Consider the following 14,204-nt stretch of genomic DNA (forward strand, 5'->3'; position numbering starts at 1 on the left):
CCCGTGGGACGAACGTTCCGAGTGCTCGTCACATGGCAGCCAGTGTTGCTGGTGTATGGGGTTCTTATTTTGGGTACTTCCCAAGGGAGCCTGGCCCTTCATGTGGGACCATTTTCGAAAAACCCAGAACTTGTGAGAACAGACCCTTTTCTTTCTGGCCCCTCCTCGTCCCCTCCAGGCAGACACCCAGCAGGCGGGGTGCGGACGTGCTCTGGCGGCCGCAGATTTGTCCCTGGGCCCTCAGCGTCCAGGTCGGGTGCCCGGGTCCCTGTACTCCCAGGGAGTCGCCTGCTTTTCTGGAGGCTGTGGCTTAGCCCGGGTGGGTCACTGATGCCGCTTCAGCCCTCAGGTCGGTTTGGCTCGTCCTTGGCCGTGTTGGACTTCAACAAGGATGGCGTGCCTGACCTGGCTGTGGGAGCGCCGTCGGTGGGCTCTGAGAAGCTGGCCTACACGGTAGAGCTGCTGCAGCTGGCGGGGGGAGCGGTCGGGGAGGGGGAGGCAGGGGTGGGTGGAACGTCTGGGGGGAAGGTCCGTGGGAAGCAGCCAGCCAAATGTACCAGGCCCGCCTTTGTGGGGAGATGATCTCGGGCCCCTCAGTTTGGGTTCTTGACAAGACCTTGGGTTACCGGGCGGCACCTAGTTCTGCCTTCCTGGGTTTCCCGATTTTGCGCCCCCTCCCTCCCACCAAGATACTGAATGGTGGTGAGGGGACGGGGGTTCCAGCCACTCGAGAACCCCCGTCCTCACCGCCGAGTGGAGACCTCCCTGCATCCCTGTGCCCTGGCCAAGGTCCCGGGTCCCACAGCGCAGGCTCTCGTCTGCGTGTGCCCTGTACATGGCAGGGCACTGGCTCCTGCACCCTATGTGACCCAGAAGGCCAAAGGCCCCTCATCACCTCGACCTGCCACAAGCTCGCTTTTGTCCCCGTCTCCTCACTCTCTGCTTCCATTCTGTGAGCCGTGTGTCCTCTGGACCCACGGGCCCCCTCGCCTGAGGACACATGGAGAAGGCCCTTTCTCCCCTTCGTCCTTCAGGAGCGACAGGGCACCCACCTGGGAGCTGACATCAGCCCGTGATGTAGGCCCCATGTCACTCTCCCCACACCACAAGCCTTTCCCTCTAGTCCCTTCCACACCGTGGTGTCACGGCCCGTTGACCAGCTTTTTGGGAGGACAGAGTGTGGTCTGACTTACACGGTCTTCCCTGCACCTGGCTCGTGGTGGAACATAAATGCTTCTTGAATGAGTGAGGGTGGAGACCAGCAAGTTACAAGATGGGAGCTGGTTCAGGACAGGGAATGATGACGCACATGCGTCTCAGGGCTGTGGACGCTGGCCACACGCCGTGTCGTGTTCTGAGGAATCACGGCCGGGTCAGGGGAAGGCCCCGTGGGCGAGCCAGAAACAGAGCTGGCCTCAATGTGGGGAGGCGAGCGGGTTGTCCAGCCGGTGCAGTGAACAAGTGTGTGTGGTGTGAAAGGACAGGAGTGGCTGTCTCAGTGTTGGGAGCTCCAACACGCTGATGCAAGTGAGAGACGTAAAAACCACTTGTCCTGTTTGTTGCTGAGCTCCCGACCGTGGGGACTCAGGTGATCTAGGTCCTCTTCACCCCCTCTCTGGTGATCTGAGTGACCGCCCCGCGGCTTGCTTTGGCCTAGGGTGCGGTGTACGTCTACTTTGGCTCCAGACAAGGAGGACTGTCTTCTGGCCCCAACGTCACCATCTCCTGCCAGGTACGGGGACCCCCTGGGCCAGGGCCAGACCTCGCTGCCTCCTGCTGTCCGCCTTTGAGTGTGACGTGCTCTCCTGGTTCCCCTACAGGACACCTACTGTAACTTGGGCTGGACGCTGGTGGCCGCAGACATGAACGAGGACGGCGAGCCCGATCTGGTGATGGGCTCCCCTTTCGCGCCGGGTGGAGGGAAACAGAAGGGCATGGTGGCTGCGTTTTATTCCGACCCCAGCTGGAGCCACAAAGGTAGTGCTTGTGAGGGGGGAGGAGGGGGGGCGGAGACGTCCTGAGACCTCCCTGCTCTAGTCTGTCCTCGTGCCTCTGGGCTTCTGTCCTATCTCCCTCCTTCCACTATCAGGTCATCTAAATTTTCTAATAGCTCTTCCTCTTGCAGATAAGATACAAGAGTGTCTACCTTTATCATCCAGGTGATATGGGTAGAATCACTGATACACAAAAAGGGGTCCAACTTCCAGGTCCAGATCCAAAGGGAGCCCGTAGGTTGTTGGCAGAGGCTTTCCATGGAAGCCTGGGAACTCGGAAGGCATCCCAGTGATGCTCCGACCTGCCCGCTGGGGTCTCCGTTTATATTGCATCCTCCACCGCACAGAAGTGAGCTCCAGAAATGTGCTTGTCCTGTGACAGCCTCCCACGGAAGGTAAAGGGCACTGGTTGTCTCGTGTAGAAAAGCTGGGCGTGGAGGCGGCCAACTGGACGGTGCGAGGTGAGGCGGACTTCTCCTGGCTCGGCTACGCCCTCCACGGGCTCCGCGTGAACAACACAACCGTGCTGCTGGTGGGGAGCCCAACCTGGAGGAACACCAGTAGGTGGGTGCTCCCGTGGGGGCCAGGGACCCCGGGGCACGAGGGGCAGGTGCCAGCTGCCGCGGGGGCCCGCCTGGGGGCTCAGACCCCACAAGGAAAAGCTGTGGCTCTGCAGCAAGGTGGCGGATTCTCGGAAGCTGAAGCAGGAGCTAGGAGGGGGATGAGCCTGCCAGGGCTCCTGTGACCGTCCCACAGCCTGGGTAGCAGAAGCCGCGAGGATGTGTCTTCTCCAGGGCGCGGGGTTGGCGGCGGCCATCTCGAGGCCTCTCTCCTTGTCTTGCAGGGGGTCGCCTTCTCCAGGCCTCTCCTGGGTCTGCGCCTGTACCTGGTGTCTGTCCTTACGAGGACACCCAGTCCTACTAGATCAGGCCCCACCCCAATGACCTCAGAGACCATGATGGCCTCTTTGAGGCCTGGTCTCCAAATACACATATTCTGAGGTGCTGGGGTTCAGACTCCGACGTGGATTCCGGAGGAACACGATTCAGCCTGTGGCCGTGGCCCTCCCTCTACCTGCCCTCAGTGGGGAGGCAGAGTGGTGAGCTTCGCATCAGCAGAAAGCCACCCCGCTCCCCTGCCAGGATCCCAGGATCCCAGGATGGCAGGGGCGGGGCAGAGGGGGCTTGTGTTCGCCGGGCCCTGACTAGTCGGCCCGCTCTTCTCCCCCGTCTGCGTGTGCTTCCTTCCAGCCTGGGCCACCTGTTCCACGCTCACGACGAGAAACAGAGCCTCGGACGGGTGTATGGCTATTTGCCCCCACAACGCCAAAGCTGGTTTACCATTTCCGGAGACAAGGTAAGGCTGCCGCTCCCCCCACGGAGACTGGGCACCGGGGAGAGCTCTCAGAGCTGCATGGTGCCGACTGACGGCATTTCACAGACGATGGGGAAGCTGGGGGCTTCCCTGTCCAGCGGCCACGTGCTGGTGAACGGGACCCGGAAACAAGTGTTGCTGGCTGGAGCCCCGACTCACGGTAGGTCACGCGCCGGGAAACATGACTGCGTTTTTAGTCGGGTGGCTTCTTGACCACATACTTGGGGGGAAGGTTGTGAAATCTGGAGCCAGACAGACCAGACTGTATTTCCTTTTCTCGGTAATAGCAAGCGGCATAACCTGGGGGAAGTTACTTAACCTACCTGAGCATTAGTATCCTCATCCGCAAAACACAAATTATAATATCCACCTCAGATTTGTTGAAAATCCCTCATGAAAGTAATCGAGTGTGTTGTTAAAGCTCCAGTCTCACTGAGCTTGGAGCAAGGGGGGGGGCGGTGTTCAGAAAATTCTACACATCAGTTCACCGGGACTAGGTCTGCTGAGGACTTATGTTAATAAAACATCACTTGTGTTACGGGAAAGTTTTAAAAAGCCAACAAAAACTTACTCCCTTTGGGCACCTGGGTGGCTCAGCCGTTAAGCGTCTGCCTTCTGCTCAGGGTCCCAGGGTCGTGAAATTGAGCCCCGCATCGGGCTCCCTGCTCGGAGGGGAGCCTGCTTCTCCCTCTCCCTCTGCTTGTGTCACTCTCTCTCTCTCAATAAATAAATAAAATCTTCAAAACAAAACAAAACCTACTCCCTTGAAGATGCTCAAAGTGAATCATGCTTATTATTGTAGAAATTTGTGGAAAGAAAAAACGTATATAGAAATCACCCCTTATCCAGATATTTAAGAAAAAACTTAAGCTGAAATTTAGGATGCTCCCAATTTTTCACTATTGTGAATACCATCTTCTCTCTCGAATGTCAGTGTACAGAAAACTCTTGCCTCCTGAATAGTTTAATTCCTGGACTAGAGGGTCTACTAATAAGGCTCTCCTTACATATTGTCAAGTTATTTTTCAGGAAGATTTTTGCACACAACATTAGAATAGTAAGAGTGGATTGGGCAAAAGAATGGCTAGATGTTTTTTTTCCTTTTCTTTCACTTTAACTGGGCTCCACGCCCAGCGTGGGGCTTGAACTCACAACCGGGAGATCAAGAGGTGCATGCTCTGTGGACTGAGCCGGCCAGCCACCCCAGAATGGCGAGATTTTTCATTGCATGACTAAGGACACAGCACTGTAACCCCGGATGCTGACTTAGCTTTGGAGTAGTTGGGGTTTTCCCCCTTTCACAGAGCTCTTTCCAAACTCTTGCAACATGAGTGATTTTATTTGCTTCACTTTTCTTTCTACTGGAGTGCTGTGATTAGAGCTTTCCAGACTTTGTTTTAATGTCCTTCCTGTCTTGGTATTTTCCTGTTACAAAATACAACAAGATAAAAAGATCAATTTACGTATCTGTATTATATACAAGTTAACCTTATGTATTTATTTATGAGAGACAGGATCAGTATCCCTCAGTGCAGTTTGGGCATCACGGCTCTCTGGTAACAGACTCGCTGCACTTTGAACGGTCAGATGTACTTGCAGGGTGATCCCTGAGGGCGGTGGTCGGGAGCATGACCCTGTCAGGCCTGTCCCTCTGCCCCTGGGCTCAGGCTCCCGCTGAAGCTATGTGGTCACTGTACACAACGAACCACTTAAATATTTAGTGGGAATTTTAGGGTGCTGATGAGGAACTGTGGAGTATCTTCAGTATGAAAACGATGCTACTCAAACATGGCGAGGCCGAGATGAGGTGGGCATTCCTACGGTGCTGGTGACAGGTGGACTGACGGTGCCCCTTCCAGAAAGGTTTGGCAGAAGGGCAAGGGCCTCAAAAGATGCTCATTCCCTTGGATGCTCTTTGGACTATTTCTAGGAATCTGCTCTCAGGAACTACTCCAAACCGCAGGAAAGGATCTTTATCACAGTCTTAATTATAACAGCAAAAAGTTAGAAATGGCCTAAATGTAAAACTATAAAATTATATAATCTGCAACAATCTCCATTTTAACACACACGTTGGGTATCAAGCTCCAGAAAGCAATATACGTTCTAGAACTTTATAATTTTGGGGGGGCATTTTCCACACCTTTTATGCTGATAGTAAAGAGTCTTGGCATTCACAAGTTCGACACTCGAGTTTCGACTTTCCCCGTAATCCTGAAAGTCAGTGACACAAAGTAGTATGACTTACAGCAAGTATGGGCCACACTGCAAAGCGGTGTCCCCTGCCCTGGGGCCCGTGAGGGAGTCCGGCTGGTGGGACAGACTGTATGACAGCTCTGTTCTCTGACATGTGGGGGAAACGCTAGAGCCGGAATTTAGACTCTGTCGGGTTTGTCAGGAGCGTGACTGACGCAGGCAGTTCGCGGTGTAAGGGAAGATGGTCGTGTGGAGGCTACTGCAGGGTCAGAGCCGTCTGATGGGGTAGCCCTGCGCTTGCCCCACGCCTGGGTCTCTGTGCCCAAGCCTGCTGCACCTTCCCACCGAAGACGCCTGTTCTGTGATCCCGAGCCATTGTGTCACTTGAGGTATGGAAGGCTGAAGCAAGACTAGGCCTCCATTTGGTGCTTTGTCTTCTCTTCATTCCCGGGATGGCAGCAGATACCATGTCCTGGTTTATTTCAGATGAGGTGTCCAAAGTGGCATTCCTGACCATGACCTTGCACCAGGGCGGAACCACTCGGATGTATGAACTGACCCCCGACACACAGCCTTCTCTGCTCAGCACCTTCAGCGGGGACCGCCGCTTCTCTCGATTTGGTGGAGTTCTGCACTTGAGTGACCTGGATGGTGATGGCTTAGGTGGGAAAGAACAGGGCCAAGGATCAAGTCCCTTTGGATCATGTAGCCTCTGCCCTCATAATGGACAGCTCAGTAGTCCAAGGGCCTTTATGTCTATTTTGAGTCAGGCGAGACCAGAGCCAAGCGAGCTAGACTTCTTGAAGGCGGTACCAGGAGAGCCACCCACATCAGTTGTCATCCATGGATGATCAACTAGGAAACAAAGCCTTTGCTGGGTGGGGAGGGTGGACTGCATGAAGGACGCGCTAATCTGACTTGGGGGAGGTTGGGTTAGGACAACGGAAAGGATGACAGGAGGGAGCCCCTTCCTTCTGGTTTCTATGGCTTGCAGATGAAATCATCCTGGCGGCGCCCCTGAGGATAACGGACGTCACCTCTGGAATGCTGGGTGGGGAAGACGGCCGTGTTTATGTCTATAATGGCAAGCACATCACCTTCGGCGACATGACGGGCAGATGCAAATCATGGATAGCTCCATGTCCTGAAGAGAAGGTAACATGTGCCTGTACAAAATCTATGCCATGTTGGCAAAGGAGGCTACCTGGTGATGCCTCGTAAAATGGCGTCCACTGCAGACCCTCAAGAGTTTTTACCTGGACTGTTTGCAGGACACAATCCCATGCCTGTGTTCGTGGGCGCAGGCGGCCCTGCGTTCTTGCAGGTCTGCAGCTCCGTACCTGTGGCTGCGGTCTCTGGACGTGGTGTCACCTGCTTCTGGTCACAGCCCGCCCCCTGGGTGGGAGCCCACAGCAGAGGAAGACAGGCCAGGGCCACTGCAGTCTCATTTCCTGTTTCACTGCCTTTTTTTAAGATTTTATTTGAGAGTGCAGAGCAAGAGTGAGAGCGCACAAGCAGGGCCAGGGGCAGAGGGGGAAACGGTCCCCGCTGAGCAGGGAGCCCAACGTGGGGCTCGATCCCAGGACCCTGGGACCGTGACCTGGGCCTAAGGCAGATGCTTAACTGCTGAGCCACCAGGCGCCTGTTTCACTGCTTTTATTCCTTTTCTCAGGTGGGTTTCCTTAAGGGTTCCCTGGGCATAAAAAACCCATTATTTAATTTAATTGTAAAATTGAAGTTTTTTTAAAAATTACATCTTCTACCTAGAATTGCACTCTGCAGAAATAACCTTTTGATGTGTATCCTTCCGGTATTTTTTCCTGTGCATTTTACTCTGTGCCTGGCACTATGCTAAACAGATCTCTCCCTCCCTCCAGCCCCTTCTTTAACTCACATCAAAGCTGGTAAGTTGGCACTATGCCAGGTGGAGACAAAGGATCCGAGGGGAAGATGCTCTGGGTCACAGAGCTCGGAAATGAAAGGACTGGGCTCTGCACCAAACACACACTCCATCATTACACTGAGTGTGTGAATGTATTTTATTAACAACTGTGACCTATTGTACCCGATTTTTAACGAGATTTTGTCTTACCTGTAACCCTTTCTCTATGCCTGCTTACATTCTCCTACATTTCCCAGCTGCCTACTGTTTTATCTGTGGATAAGCCAGTTTATGTAAACATTACTTAAGTGGCTATTAGTCCCTTAGTCCATTTCATTTCACCGTTATAAATAAGGATACAAATATTCATGTATAAACACCTCTGTGCATCTATTTTCTTGAGCTAAGTTCCTGTGTCAAAGGGCAACAAAGCATAGGGCTTAGAGTGTAGTTAAAACCCACACCCCCAGTAACCAGTCCCTCTCTCATCCTTTCCTCTCAGGCCGAGTACGTACTGATTTCTCCTGAGGTGAGTACCTCCTACGGGAAAACCACGAAGGTGCCCTTTCCCTTATTATTTAAACTGATCAAATATGGCATGTCTTCCAAAGGCCATTAACAGCCCCTGTTTTACAGGCAAGCTCAAGGTTTGGGAGCTCTGTGGTCACCGTGCGGTCAAAAGACAAGGTGAGCAGGAGGACTGCACTCCTCACATTTATATGCTAAGGCCGGGGTGTGGATGATCTCATTTTATCGTTCAGATTGTGTTTGAAAAACACAAAAAAGGGGTGCCTGGGTGGCTCAGTCGTTAAGCGTCTGCCTTCAGCTCAGGTCATGATCCCAGGGTCCTGGGATCGAGCCCCACATCGGGCTCCCTGGTCTGCGGGAAGCCTGCTTCTCCCTCTCTCACTCCCCCTGCTTGTGTTCCCTCTCTCGCTGTGTCTCTGTCAAATAAATAAATAAAATCTTTAAAAAAAAAGAAAAAAGAAAAACACAAAAAAACATCCACACACAGTCCCATCACTTTCCCAGTTTCATCCCCGAGGGCAGGGCTCGGCAACTTAAGCCTGTGGGCTGCCTCGAGTTCTGTACAGCCCGTGAGCTAAATTGGAGAAAAAAGAAATGAAGTTTAAATTTCAGTGTCTGTGGCTTCCTCGGGGCTGCGTACTACTGGACGAGCTGGCCGGCGGCCTCAGAGACCGCTTTCCCCTGGAGCCTCACGCATGAATACTGGTCTGGGCCCTTCAGGGAACCTCGCAAACCCCTGCCACGTCGGACAGCTGCTGTTAATGTTCTTCCAGACTCTGGGGTTTCTGTAGGACTCTAGGGACAAACTCTCTCCTGCTCGCATACCGCAGTGTATCCTGCTTCCTCTCAAATACACGTGGAGCTACCTTCTTCAGGGCTGCAGAGTATTGTCCAGATGCACCCTATTTTATCCGGTTCACTTTCTCACATTTACTTGAAATTATTTCCAGTTTTCTTACTATTGTGAGCATTCTTGCACAGCTGTATATTTTTATATAATATCCCTGCTAATGATACTCTTGGAAGATTGCTAGATCAAAGGGTATGCACATTGTGGATTTTAATGGATACAGCAGTTAAAGGGTTTATCTTCATCTCCAGCTAGACCACTGAATACATTCGTTTACTCTAGGATATTGCACAGAACTGTGCAGGCTCTGAGACAAAGTCCCCACCTTTGAGGAAAAACATCATTTACACACATGGGAAGTAGAATAAAATGCACATCAGGATAGGACCAAGGGCTAAAGAGTGGGGTGGACCTGGCTCCAGTTTACGGGCATTTGGGGACACTGCCCTCTGGTGGCCCACAGTTCAAGTGTCCCTTGCTTGAATGTTATTTGTAGGCAAGCCTGGTAATTAAAATGTAGGGTTATCCAGAAGAAAAACCCGATGGATTATAAAGTTTATGGGGGGAATCTCAAAAGGTCTGGTGACAGATTACATCATAAGCTTGGCTTAGTCTTTTTTTTTTTTTTTAACGATTTCATTTGACAGCGCGGAGAGGGAACACAAGCAGGGGGAGTGGGAGAGGGAGAAGCAGACTCCCGCTGAGCAGGGAGCCGGATGTGTGGGGCTTGATCCCGGGACCATGACCTGAGCTGAAGGCAGACGCTTAACCTTAACTGACTGAGCCACCCAGGGACCCTAAGCTTGGCTTACTCTTAAAATTCGTTTTCTGAAAGTTAGACATTACACACCTATCAACCCTTACTTAGAGATCTGAAAGTAATTCACAGTTGATTCCTTTCTGTACAACACTGCAAGTTCACCTTTGTCATTACAGTTCACTGTGGTGAACGTTCATACTATTTCACTTGCACGACACCTACCTGGGATTGTTGGTGCTGCTGACAAGTGGACATGGACAGTCTGAGGATGAGAGTGGCCACTCACTGAGCCTCCAGCAACGGGCTGGAATTAGGACTCGGCCTGCACCTGAGCCGAGCTGCCTTAGTCTGCGTCTCTGAAACCTCGTGGCACTAACCCATCTCCATCTCTGTTGTCACCCGAGCACAGCAGGATGCGTGGACTAGGGCAGGAGCTTCACAGGCATGATCAACATACTGTTCTGTGTCCCCTACAGAACCAAGTTGTCGTTGCTGCTGGAAGGAGTTCTTTGGGAGCCCGACTCTCCGGGGCACTGCACGTCTATAGCTTCGACCTCCATTAAAGACTTCACCACCCCTTCCTACTCTGCATCCCCTCCCTGTGCCAAGTCATCTCCAGGGTGAACATTCTGGTGGGAGAGGGGCCCATCCAGGGGAGCCTGAGTAGATCCTGCGAGAGGTGGGGCTCCTGGAGTGGAGACAGGCCTCTTCCCAGGGAATGACGACAGATGCTCTGCTTACTTGTGTCCCCTTCCAGCGCTTCCTTCCTTGCTTCCCCCGTATTGAAACCTGGGACTCAGACCTGCCCTACAACTGCTTTCCCCTTCACGTGAATACCTAGGGCTGATGCCTGGAAAGGACTCTCTGGTTAGCTCTTACGAAAATCTGTCCATTTCTCCTAAAAATGTCCTTTTAGAATTGGTAACCCGTTCCAATCAAGGTGAAATAGAAAGCACAGTATACAAGGAAAAAGTGAGCAGGGAAATAGCACAGTGAGAAGTACGGGGGTGAGGGAGAACCTCACAACTCCACAGGGCGTCAGAGAGTGAAGGACAAACACGACACTCAAAGCTCACCTTTCAGCGCCCTCAACTGCCTTTGAGAAGCGGCTGTTCGCCCAGTTGAACCCCGTGACTCGACATGGGTCCTGGTTCCTCTAAGAGGCGTCCGTGTGGCACTGGGCTGGTACAAGCCGTGCCCAGCCTGCCAGCACGCCCTCTGGCTTGAGGCCACCGCCTGGGAGGGACGCGGGATTCATCTGCAGGCCCTGCGGAAGGGCATCTCCGACGGAAAGCTGTCGACCCAGGCTTCCAGCTTCACTGAACACGTGAAGGCGTTGTTACGGCTTCTGTAGCCATCAGGGAGCAAAATAAGCGATGGCAAGAACCCTTTCTAGCTTCTCTAGAGGCAGTGTAGAGAATGGTTCAAAGAAGACAGGAATCCAGCTGAGGAGTCAAGTTAAATTAGAAATCAAGGGAAAGCTACTCAAGTTAACATTGTGAGCGTAAGGGGAGTACAGAGGGAAGAGTGGGCACACGCCCCTAGATAGCACCTCGGATGACTCGTGTGACAGTCTCTTACAGAGTGTGCTGGCTGCCGGTTCCCTAGGGAACAGCAAAAAAGCACAGACACCCTTTGGTTTCATTTGGGGAACAATGAAAGAGGCCAGAATGACTTAACTGAGTAGAACATGCTGATGAACTGCAGCGTACCGGGCCTCTTCCTTACAAGTCTGTGTTCTCTCTCACCACCTCCCTGACCAAGAGGGCCTGTGTTGACACACGATCATTCTCAATGTCTAAACATACCAGACAGAAGCAAGTTCTCACATAGGATTTATACAGGATATTTAACCATCTTAATCCCGTATTCAAAAGTGCCAAGTCCTACTATCAAAGGTCAACCTGGATGGCAAAGATGTACAAACTGGTCTACAGGGTCCAGTGCATTATCCCCAGAGGTGGGTTACGTTTTAAATCTAAGTATTAACTGTAGCTCTAAGCATGGATTCCGAAATGCTTAACAAAAATGGAAATACCTTGTACGGTTTTAATCTCGATTAACACAAATCTGAACTTAAAGGTCATGGAACAGATGTACATATTTGTGATTGTTTTTCTATTACCTGTGTATGTAAGAACTTGCTTCGAGACTTCACGATCAACATGGTTTCCATGCCTTTGAATCACAGACCTATAGAGATTTGGAGTGCATTTGGGAATGAACTCCGATCTCTGAATGCCCTGTCCATGTACCATTAGACCAGCTCCATGGTATTACTAAAGTAATGAAAGTAAATCTATTAAAGTTTGTTAGATAAATATTAACTCCCAGGGGCGCCTGGGTGGCTCAGTTGGTTAAGCATCTGCCTTCAGCTCAGATCATGATCCCAAGATACTGGGATTGAGCCCCGCATCAGGCTCCCTGCTCCGTGGGGAGCCTGCTTCTCCCTCTCCCCCGCCAAATAAAATCTTTGAAAAAGTATTGTAACTCCAAAAATAAAGCTGTGTACAATTCTTGGAATAACGTGCCCAAAAGCTTTTTATTTTAGTGGTTAATTTCTCACAGTTCGCTATCTTCAGCCACATTTCTTTAGAGGCCTTCCAAAAACAGTCTAATATCATTCCTTGACCTTGTTAAACAGAATAAGACTGCTTGCTCACATAACCAAACACTTGTGCTCATTTTAATTCAAAATTTAAAATCGCCTAACTTCTTAGGTAGCAGAGTGAGTTGACATTTTGAAATCTTCCTTGATCTAACCACCTTCAAGAACTTTATAAAACACCAGTTAACTTCTCTACATCACACTTAAGAGGTAGTTGCTCCTGGAAAAAAAATTATTCCACAAACTCACACCCAAAAGAAAAAGGCCCAAATTCTGTGCCTGATCAGAGTCAAATCAAGCCCCTTGGGCTTTCAATTCTTCCCATGTCACAGCGAAGTCATAATGATAGGTTACCTAGTGACAAAGTGGAGTGTCCCATGAGAGGGAAAGGTTATCAAAGTGTCTTCAAAGTCATCACATTTATGATGCTAGAGAGTTCTGTATTCCCACATTCTGACACCCACACCTCAAGCGTGCCCCTGACCCACAGGGAGGTGCCGAGTGGGCCACTGTGTGCTGAGACCAACCCAGCCTGGCCACCGCATCCTCCAGCTTCTAGTGGCCTCTTCTAACCACACATGGGAGTGGGGAAAGGTACAACTCTGTCTTCTCCCGAACCAGCTACTGGAATAGCATTTTTACTCCCATCACGAAACTACTTGGTAAATGGACTCCTAAACTGCCTCCCATGACATCCTATTACAGTAGCAGGTAAGCCCAACATTATCATGTGTCGTAGAAGAGCTGCTCTGGACACTCTGAAGTTCGAACCTCTGAGGTGTAGGCATATCGATTAACTGGGCTACGTACACTTTCATCTACTCTAAAGACAGGGAGTGACCTAAGAGCAGTAACAGGATGGAAATAGTTTCAGCATTACTTCCAAAGGCTTCCATTATAGCCAAGCAGAGAAAAATAGTTTCAGGGGTCAAGAGAATAAAATCTTGATTAACTGGAATCCATAAAAGGGGGACACATACAAGAAAATACAGTACGTTACAGGCTGATTTAAAGCACAAACTTTCAGAGTTCGTTTATGGATTTTCCTATCTTACCTGAGACAAAGTTCCCAAGAACATGATCCCCTTACTAAGAACTGCTACCTGATCTCGCCACTGTGGGCCTGTCAAGTTTTCAGGCTTTGCTTGGCCTGAGACATGTACAAATCAGAAAATCTATACAACAATCAATTCTCACATGCCTATAAAAACAGCATTTTAAGGTTTTTGCTTCTTTCCTCAATTTTGAAAATGCAGTTAAGTTCCAGCATTGTGGAGTGCGCCATGATATCTTTATCATCAGACATTACAATTTTAGTGATTTTTTTTCAAGTGTCTGACTCTATAAAAGAAAAAGAGTACCAGAAGTTTCCTGTGACTACCATGAAAAGGAACCCGGTCTCTCCTGTGTTGATGTCTCTTAACGGTTTGTCAGGACGCTCTTGCCTGATCCAAGACCGTCGGGCCGGAAGCTGTGCTTCATTTCCAGCCTTCTGTCTGCTTGAAGGGACTTCTTGGGTAAAGAGGCCATCTAAATAGAGCAGGAAAATTAATCACTTTAGTTTGGGTCTGTCTTAAAACAAATGCCATGAGTAAAAGGAAAGGTGACGAGCAGATGAGGGGAGACTACAAGCCCTGTGTCAGTACGCTAAGTATTCATTCCTGGCGTAAATTGGGAATAGAAAGGTAAGAAAAAGGGTAAACTTTCTATCTTTTCTTAATGAGAACACTACATTTTCTAAATTTCAATCTGAGCTATGACAAAGCCTGCAGCAGAATTGCCAACATCTGTCTAAATGCAGAATGCTCATCCCAGAGTGATGTATTTTGCATAGAGCACTAAGCTGTTCACCGGGCCAGGCACTGTCCCAGTAGTAAGTACTTTCCACAGCTTATTTAATTCTCCCACTAACTCTATGACACCACTGCCACTGACCTGACCGACAGATGTAGAAATGAAATCACTTGCTCAGGGTCACAAAGCCAGTGACACCACCAGCTCAGGCGGTCGGT

General features: G+C 50.6%; 2 protein-coding genes across 4 annotated transcripts in view; one reads left to right on the forward strand and one right to left on the reverse strand.

Annotated features, from left to right (window-relative positions):
- The window catches only part of GPLD1 (glycosylphosphatidylinositol specific phospholipase D1), a 54,423-nt gene extending 44,230 nt beyond the window's left edge, over positions 1 to 10,193 (forward strand). The window contains exons 15-25 of the mRNA XM_045866100.2: positions 343 to 453; positions 1,658 to 1,732; positions 1,821 to 1,977; positions 2,417 to 2,558; positions 3,245 to 3,350; positions 3,435 to 3,528; positions 6,051 to 6,227; positions 6,559 to 6,719; positions 7,949 to 7,975; positions 8,083 to 8,133; positions 10,061 to 10,193. Coding sequence (XP_045722056.2) covers positions 343 to 453; positions 1,658 to 1,732; positions 1,821 to 1,977; positions 2,417 to 2,558; positions 3,245 to 3,350; positions 3,435 to 3,528; positions 6,051 to 6,227; positions 6,559 to 6,719; positions 7,949 to 7,975; positions 8,083 to 8,133; positions 10,061 to 10,147 — 1,188 coding nt within the window. The 3' untranslated portion in view covers positions 10,148 to 10,193. The remainder of the gene's footprint in view (positions 1 to 342; positions 454 to 1,657; positions 1,733 to 1,820; positions 1,978 to 2,416; positions 2,559 to 3,244; positions 3,351 to 3,434; positions 3,529 to 6,050; positions 6,228 to 6,558; positions 6,720 to 7,948; positions 7,976 to 8,082; positions 8,134 to 10,060) is intronic.
- A 1,914-nt stretch (positions 10,194 to 12,107) lies between these two features.
- Positions 12,108 to 14,204, reverse strand: part of MRS2 (magnesium transporter MRS2) — a 33,263-nt gene continuing 31,166 nt past the window's right edge. For all 3 annotated transcript variants that reach the window (XM_045866297.3, XM_064597096.1, XM_064597097.1), the window contains one exon: positions 12,108 to 13,722. In XM_045866297.3, coding sequence (XP_045722253.2) covers positions 13,612 to 13,722 — 111 coding nt within the window. In that variant the 3' untranslated portion in view covers positions 12,108 to 13,611. The remainder of the gene's footprint in view (positions 13,723 to 14,204) is intronic.

This window comes from Mirounga angustirostris, unplaced genomic scaffold (genome assembly GCF_029215605.1).
Source record: "Mirounga angustirostris isolate CCGP_5_RB_7025 unplaced genomic scaffold, mMirAng1.0.hap1 SCAF_8, whole genome shotgun sequence".
NCBI classification, from domain to species: domain Eukaryota; kingdom Metazoa; phylum Chordata; class Mammalia; order Carnivora; family Phocidae; genus Mirounga; species Mirounga angustirostris.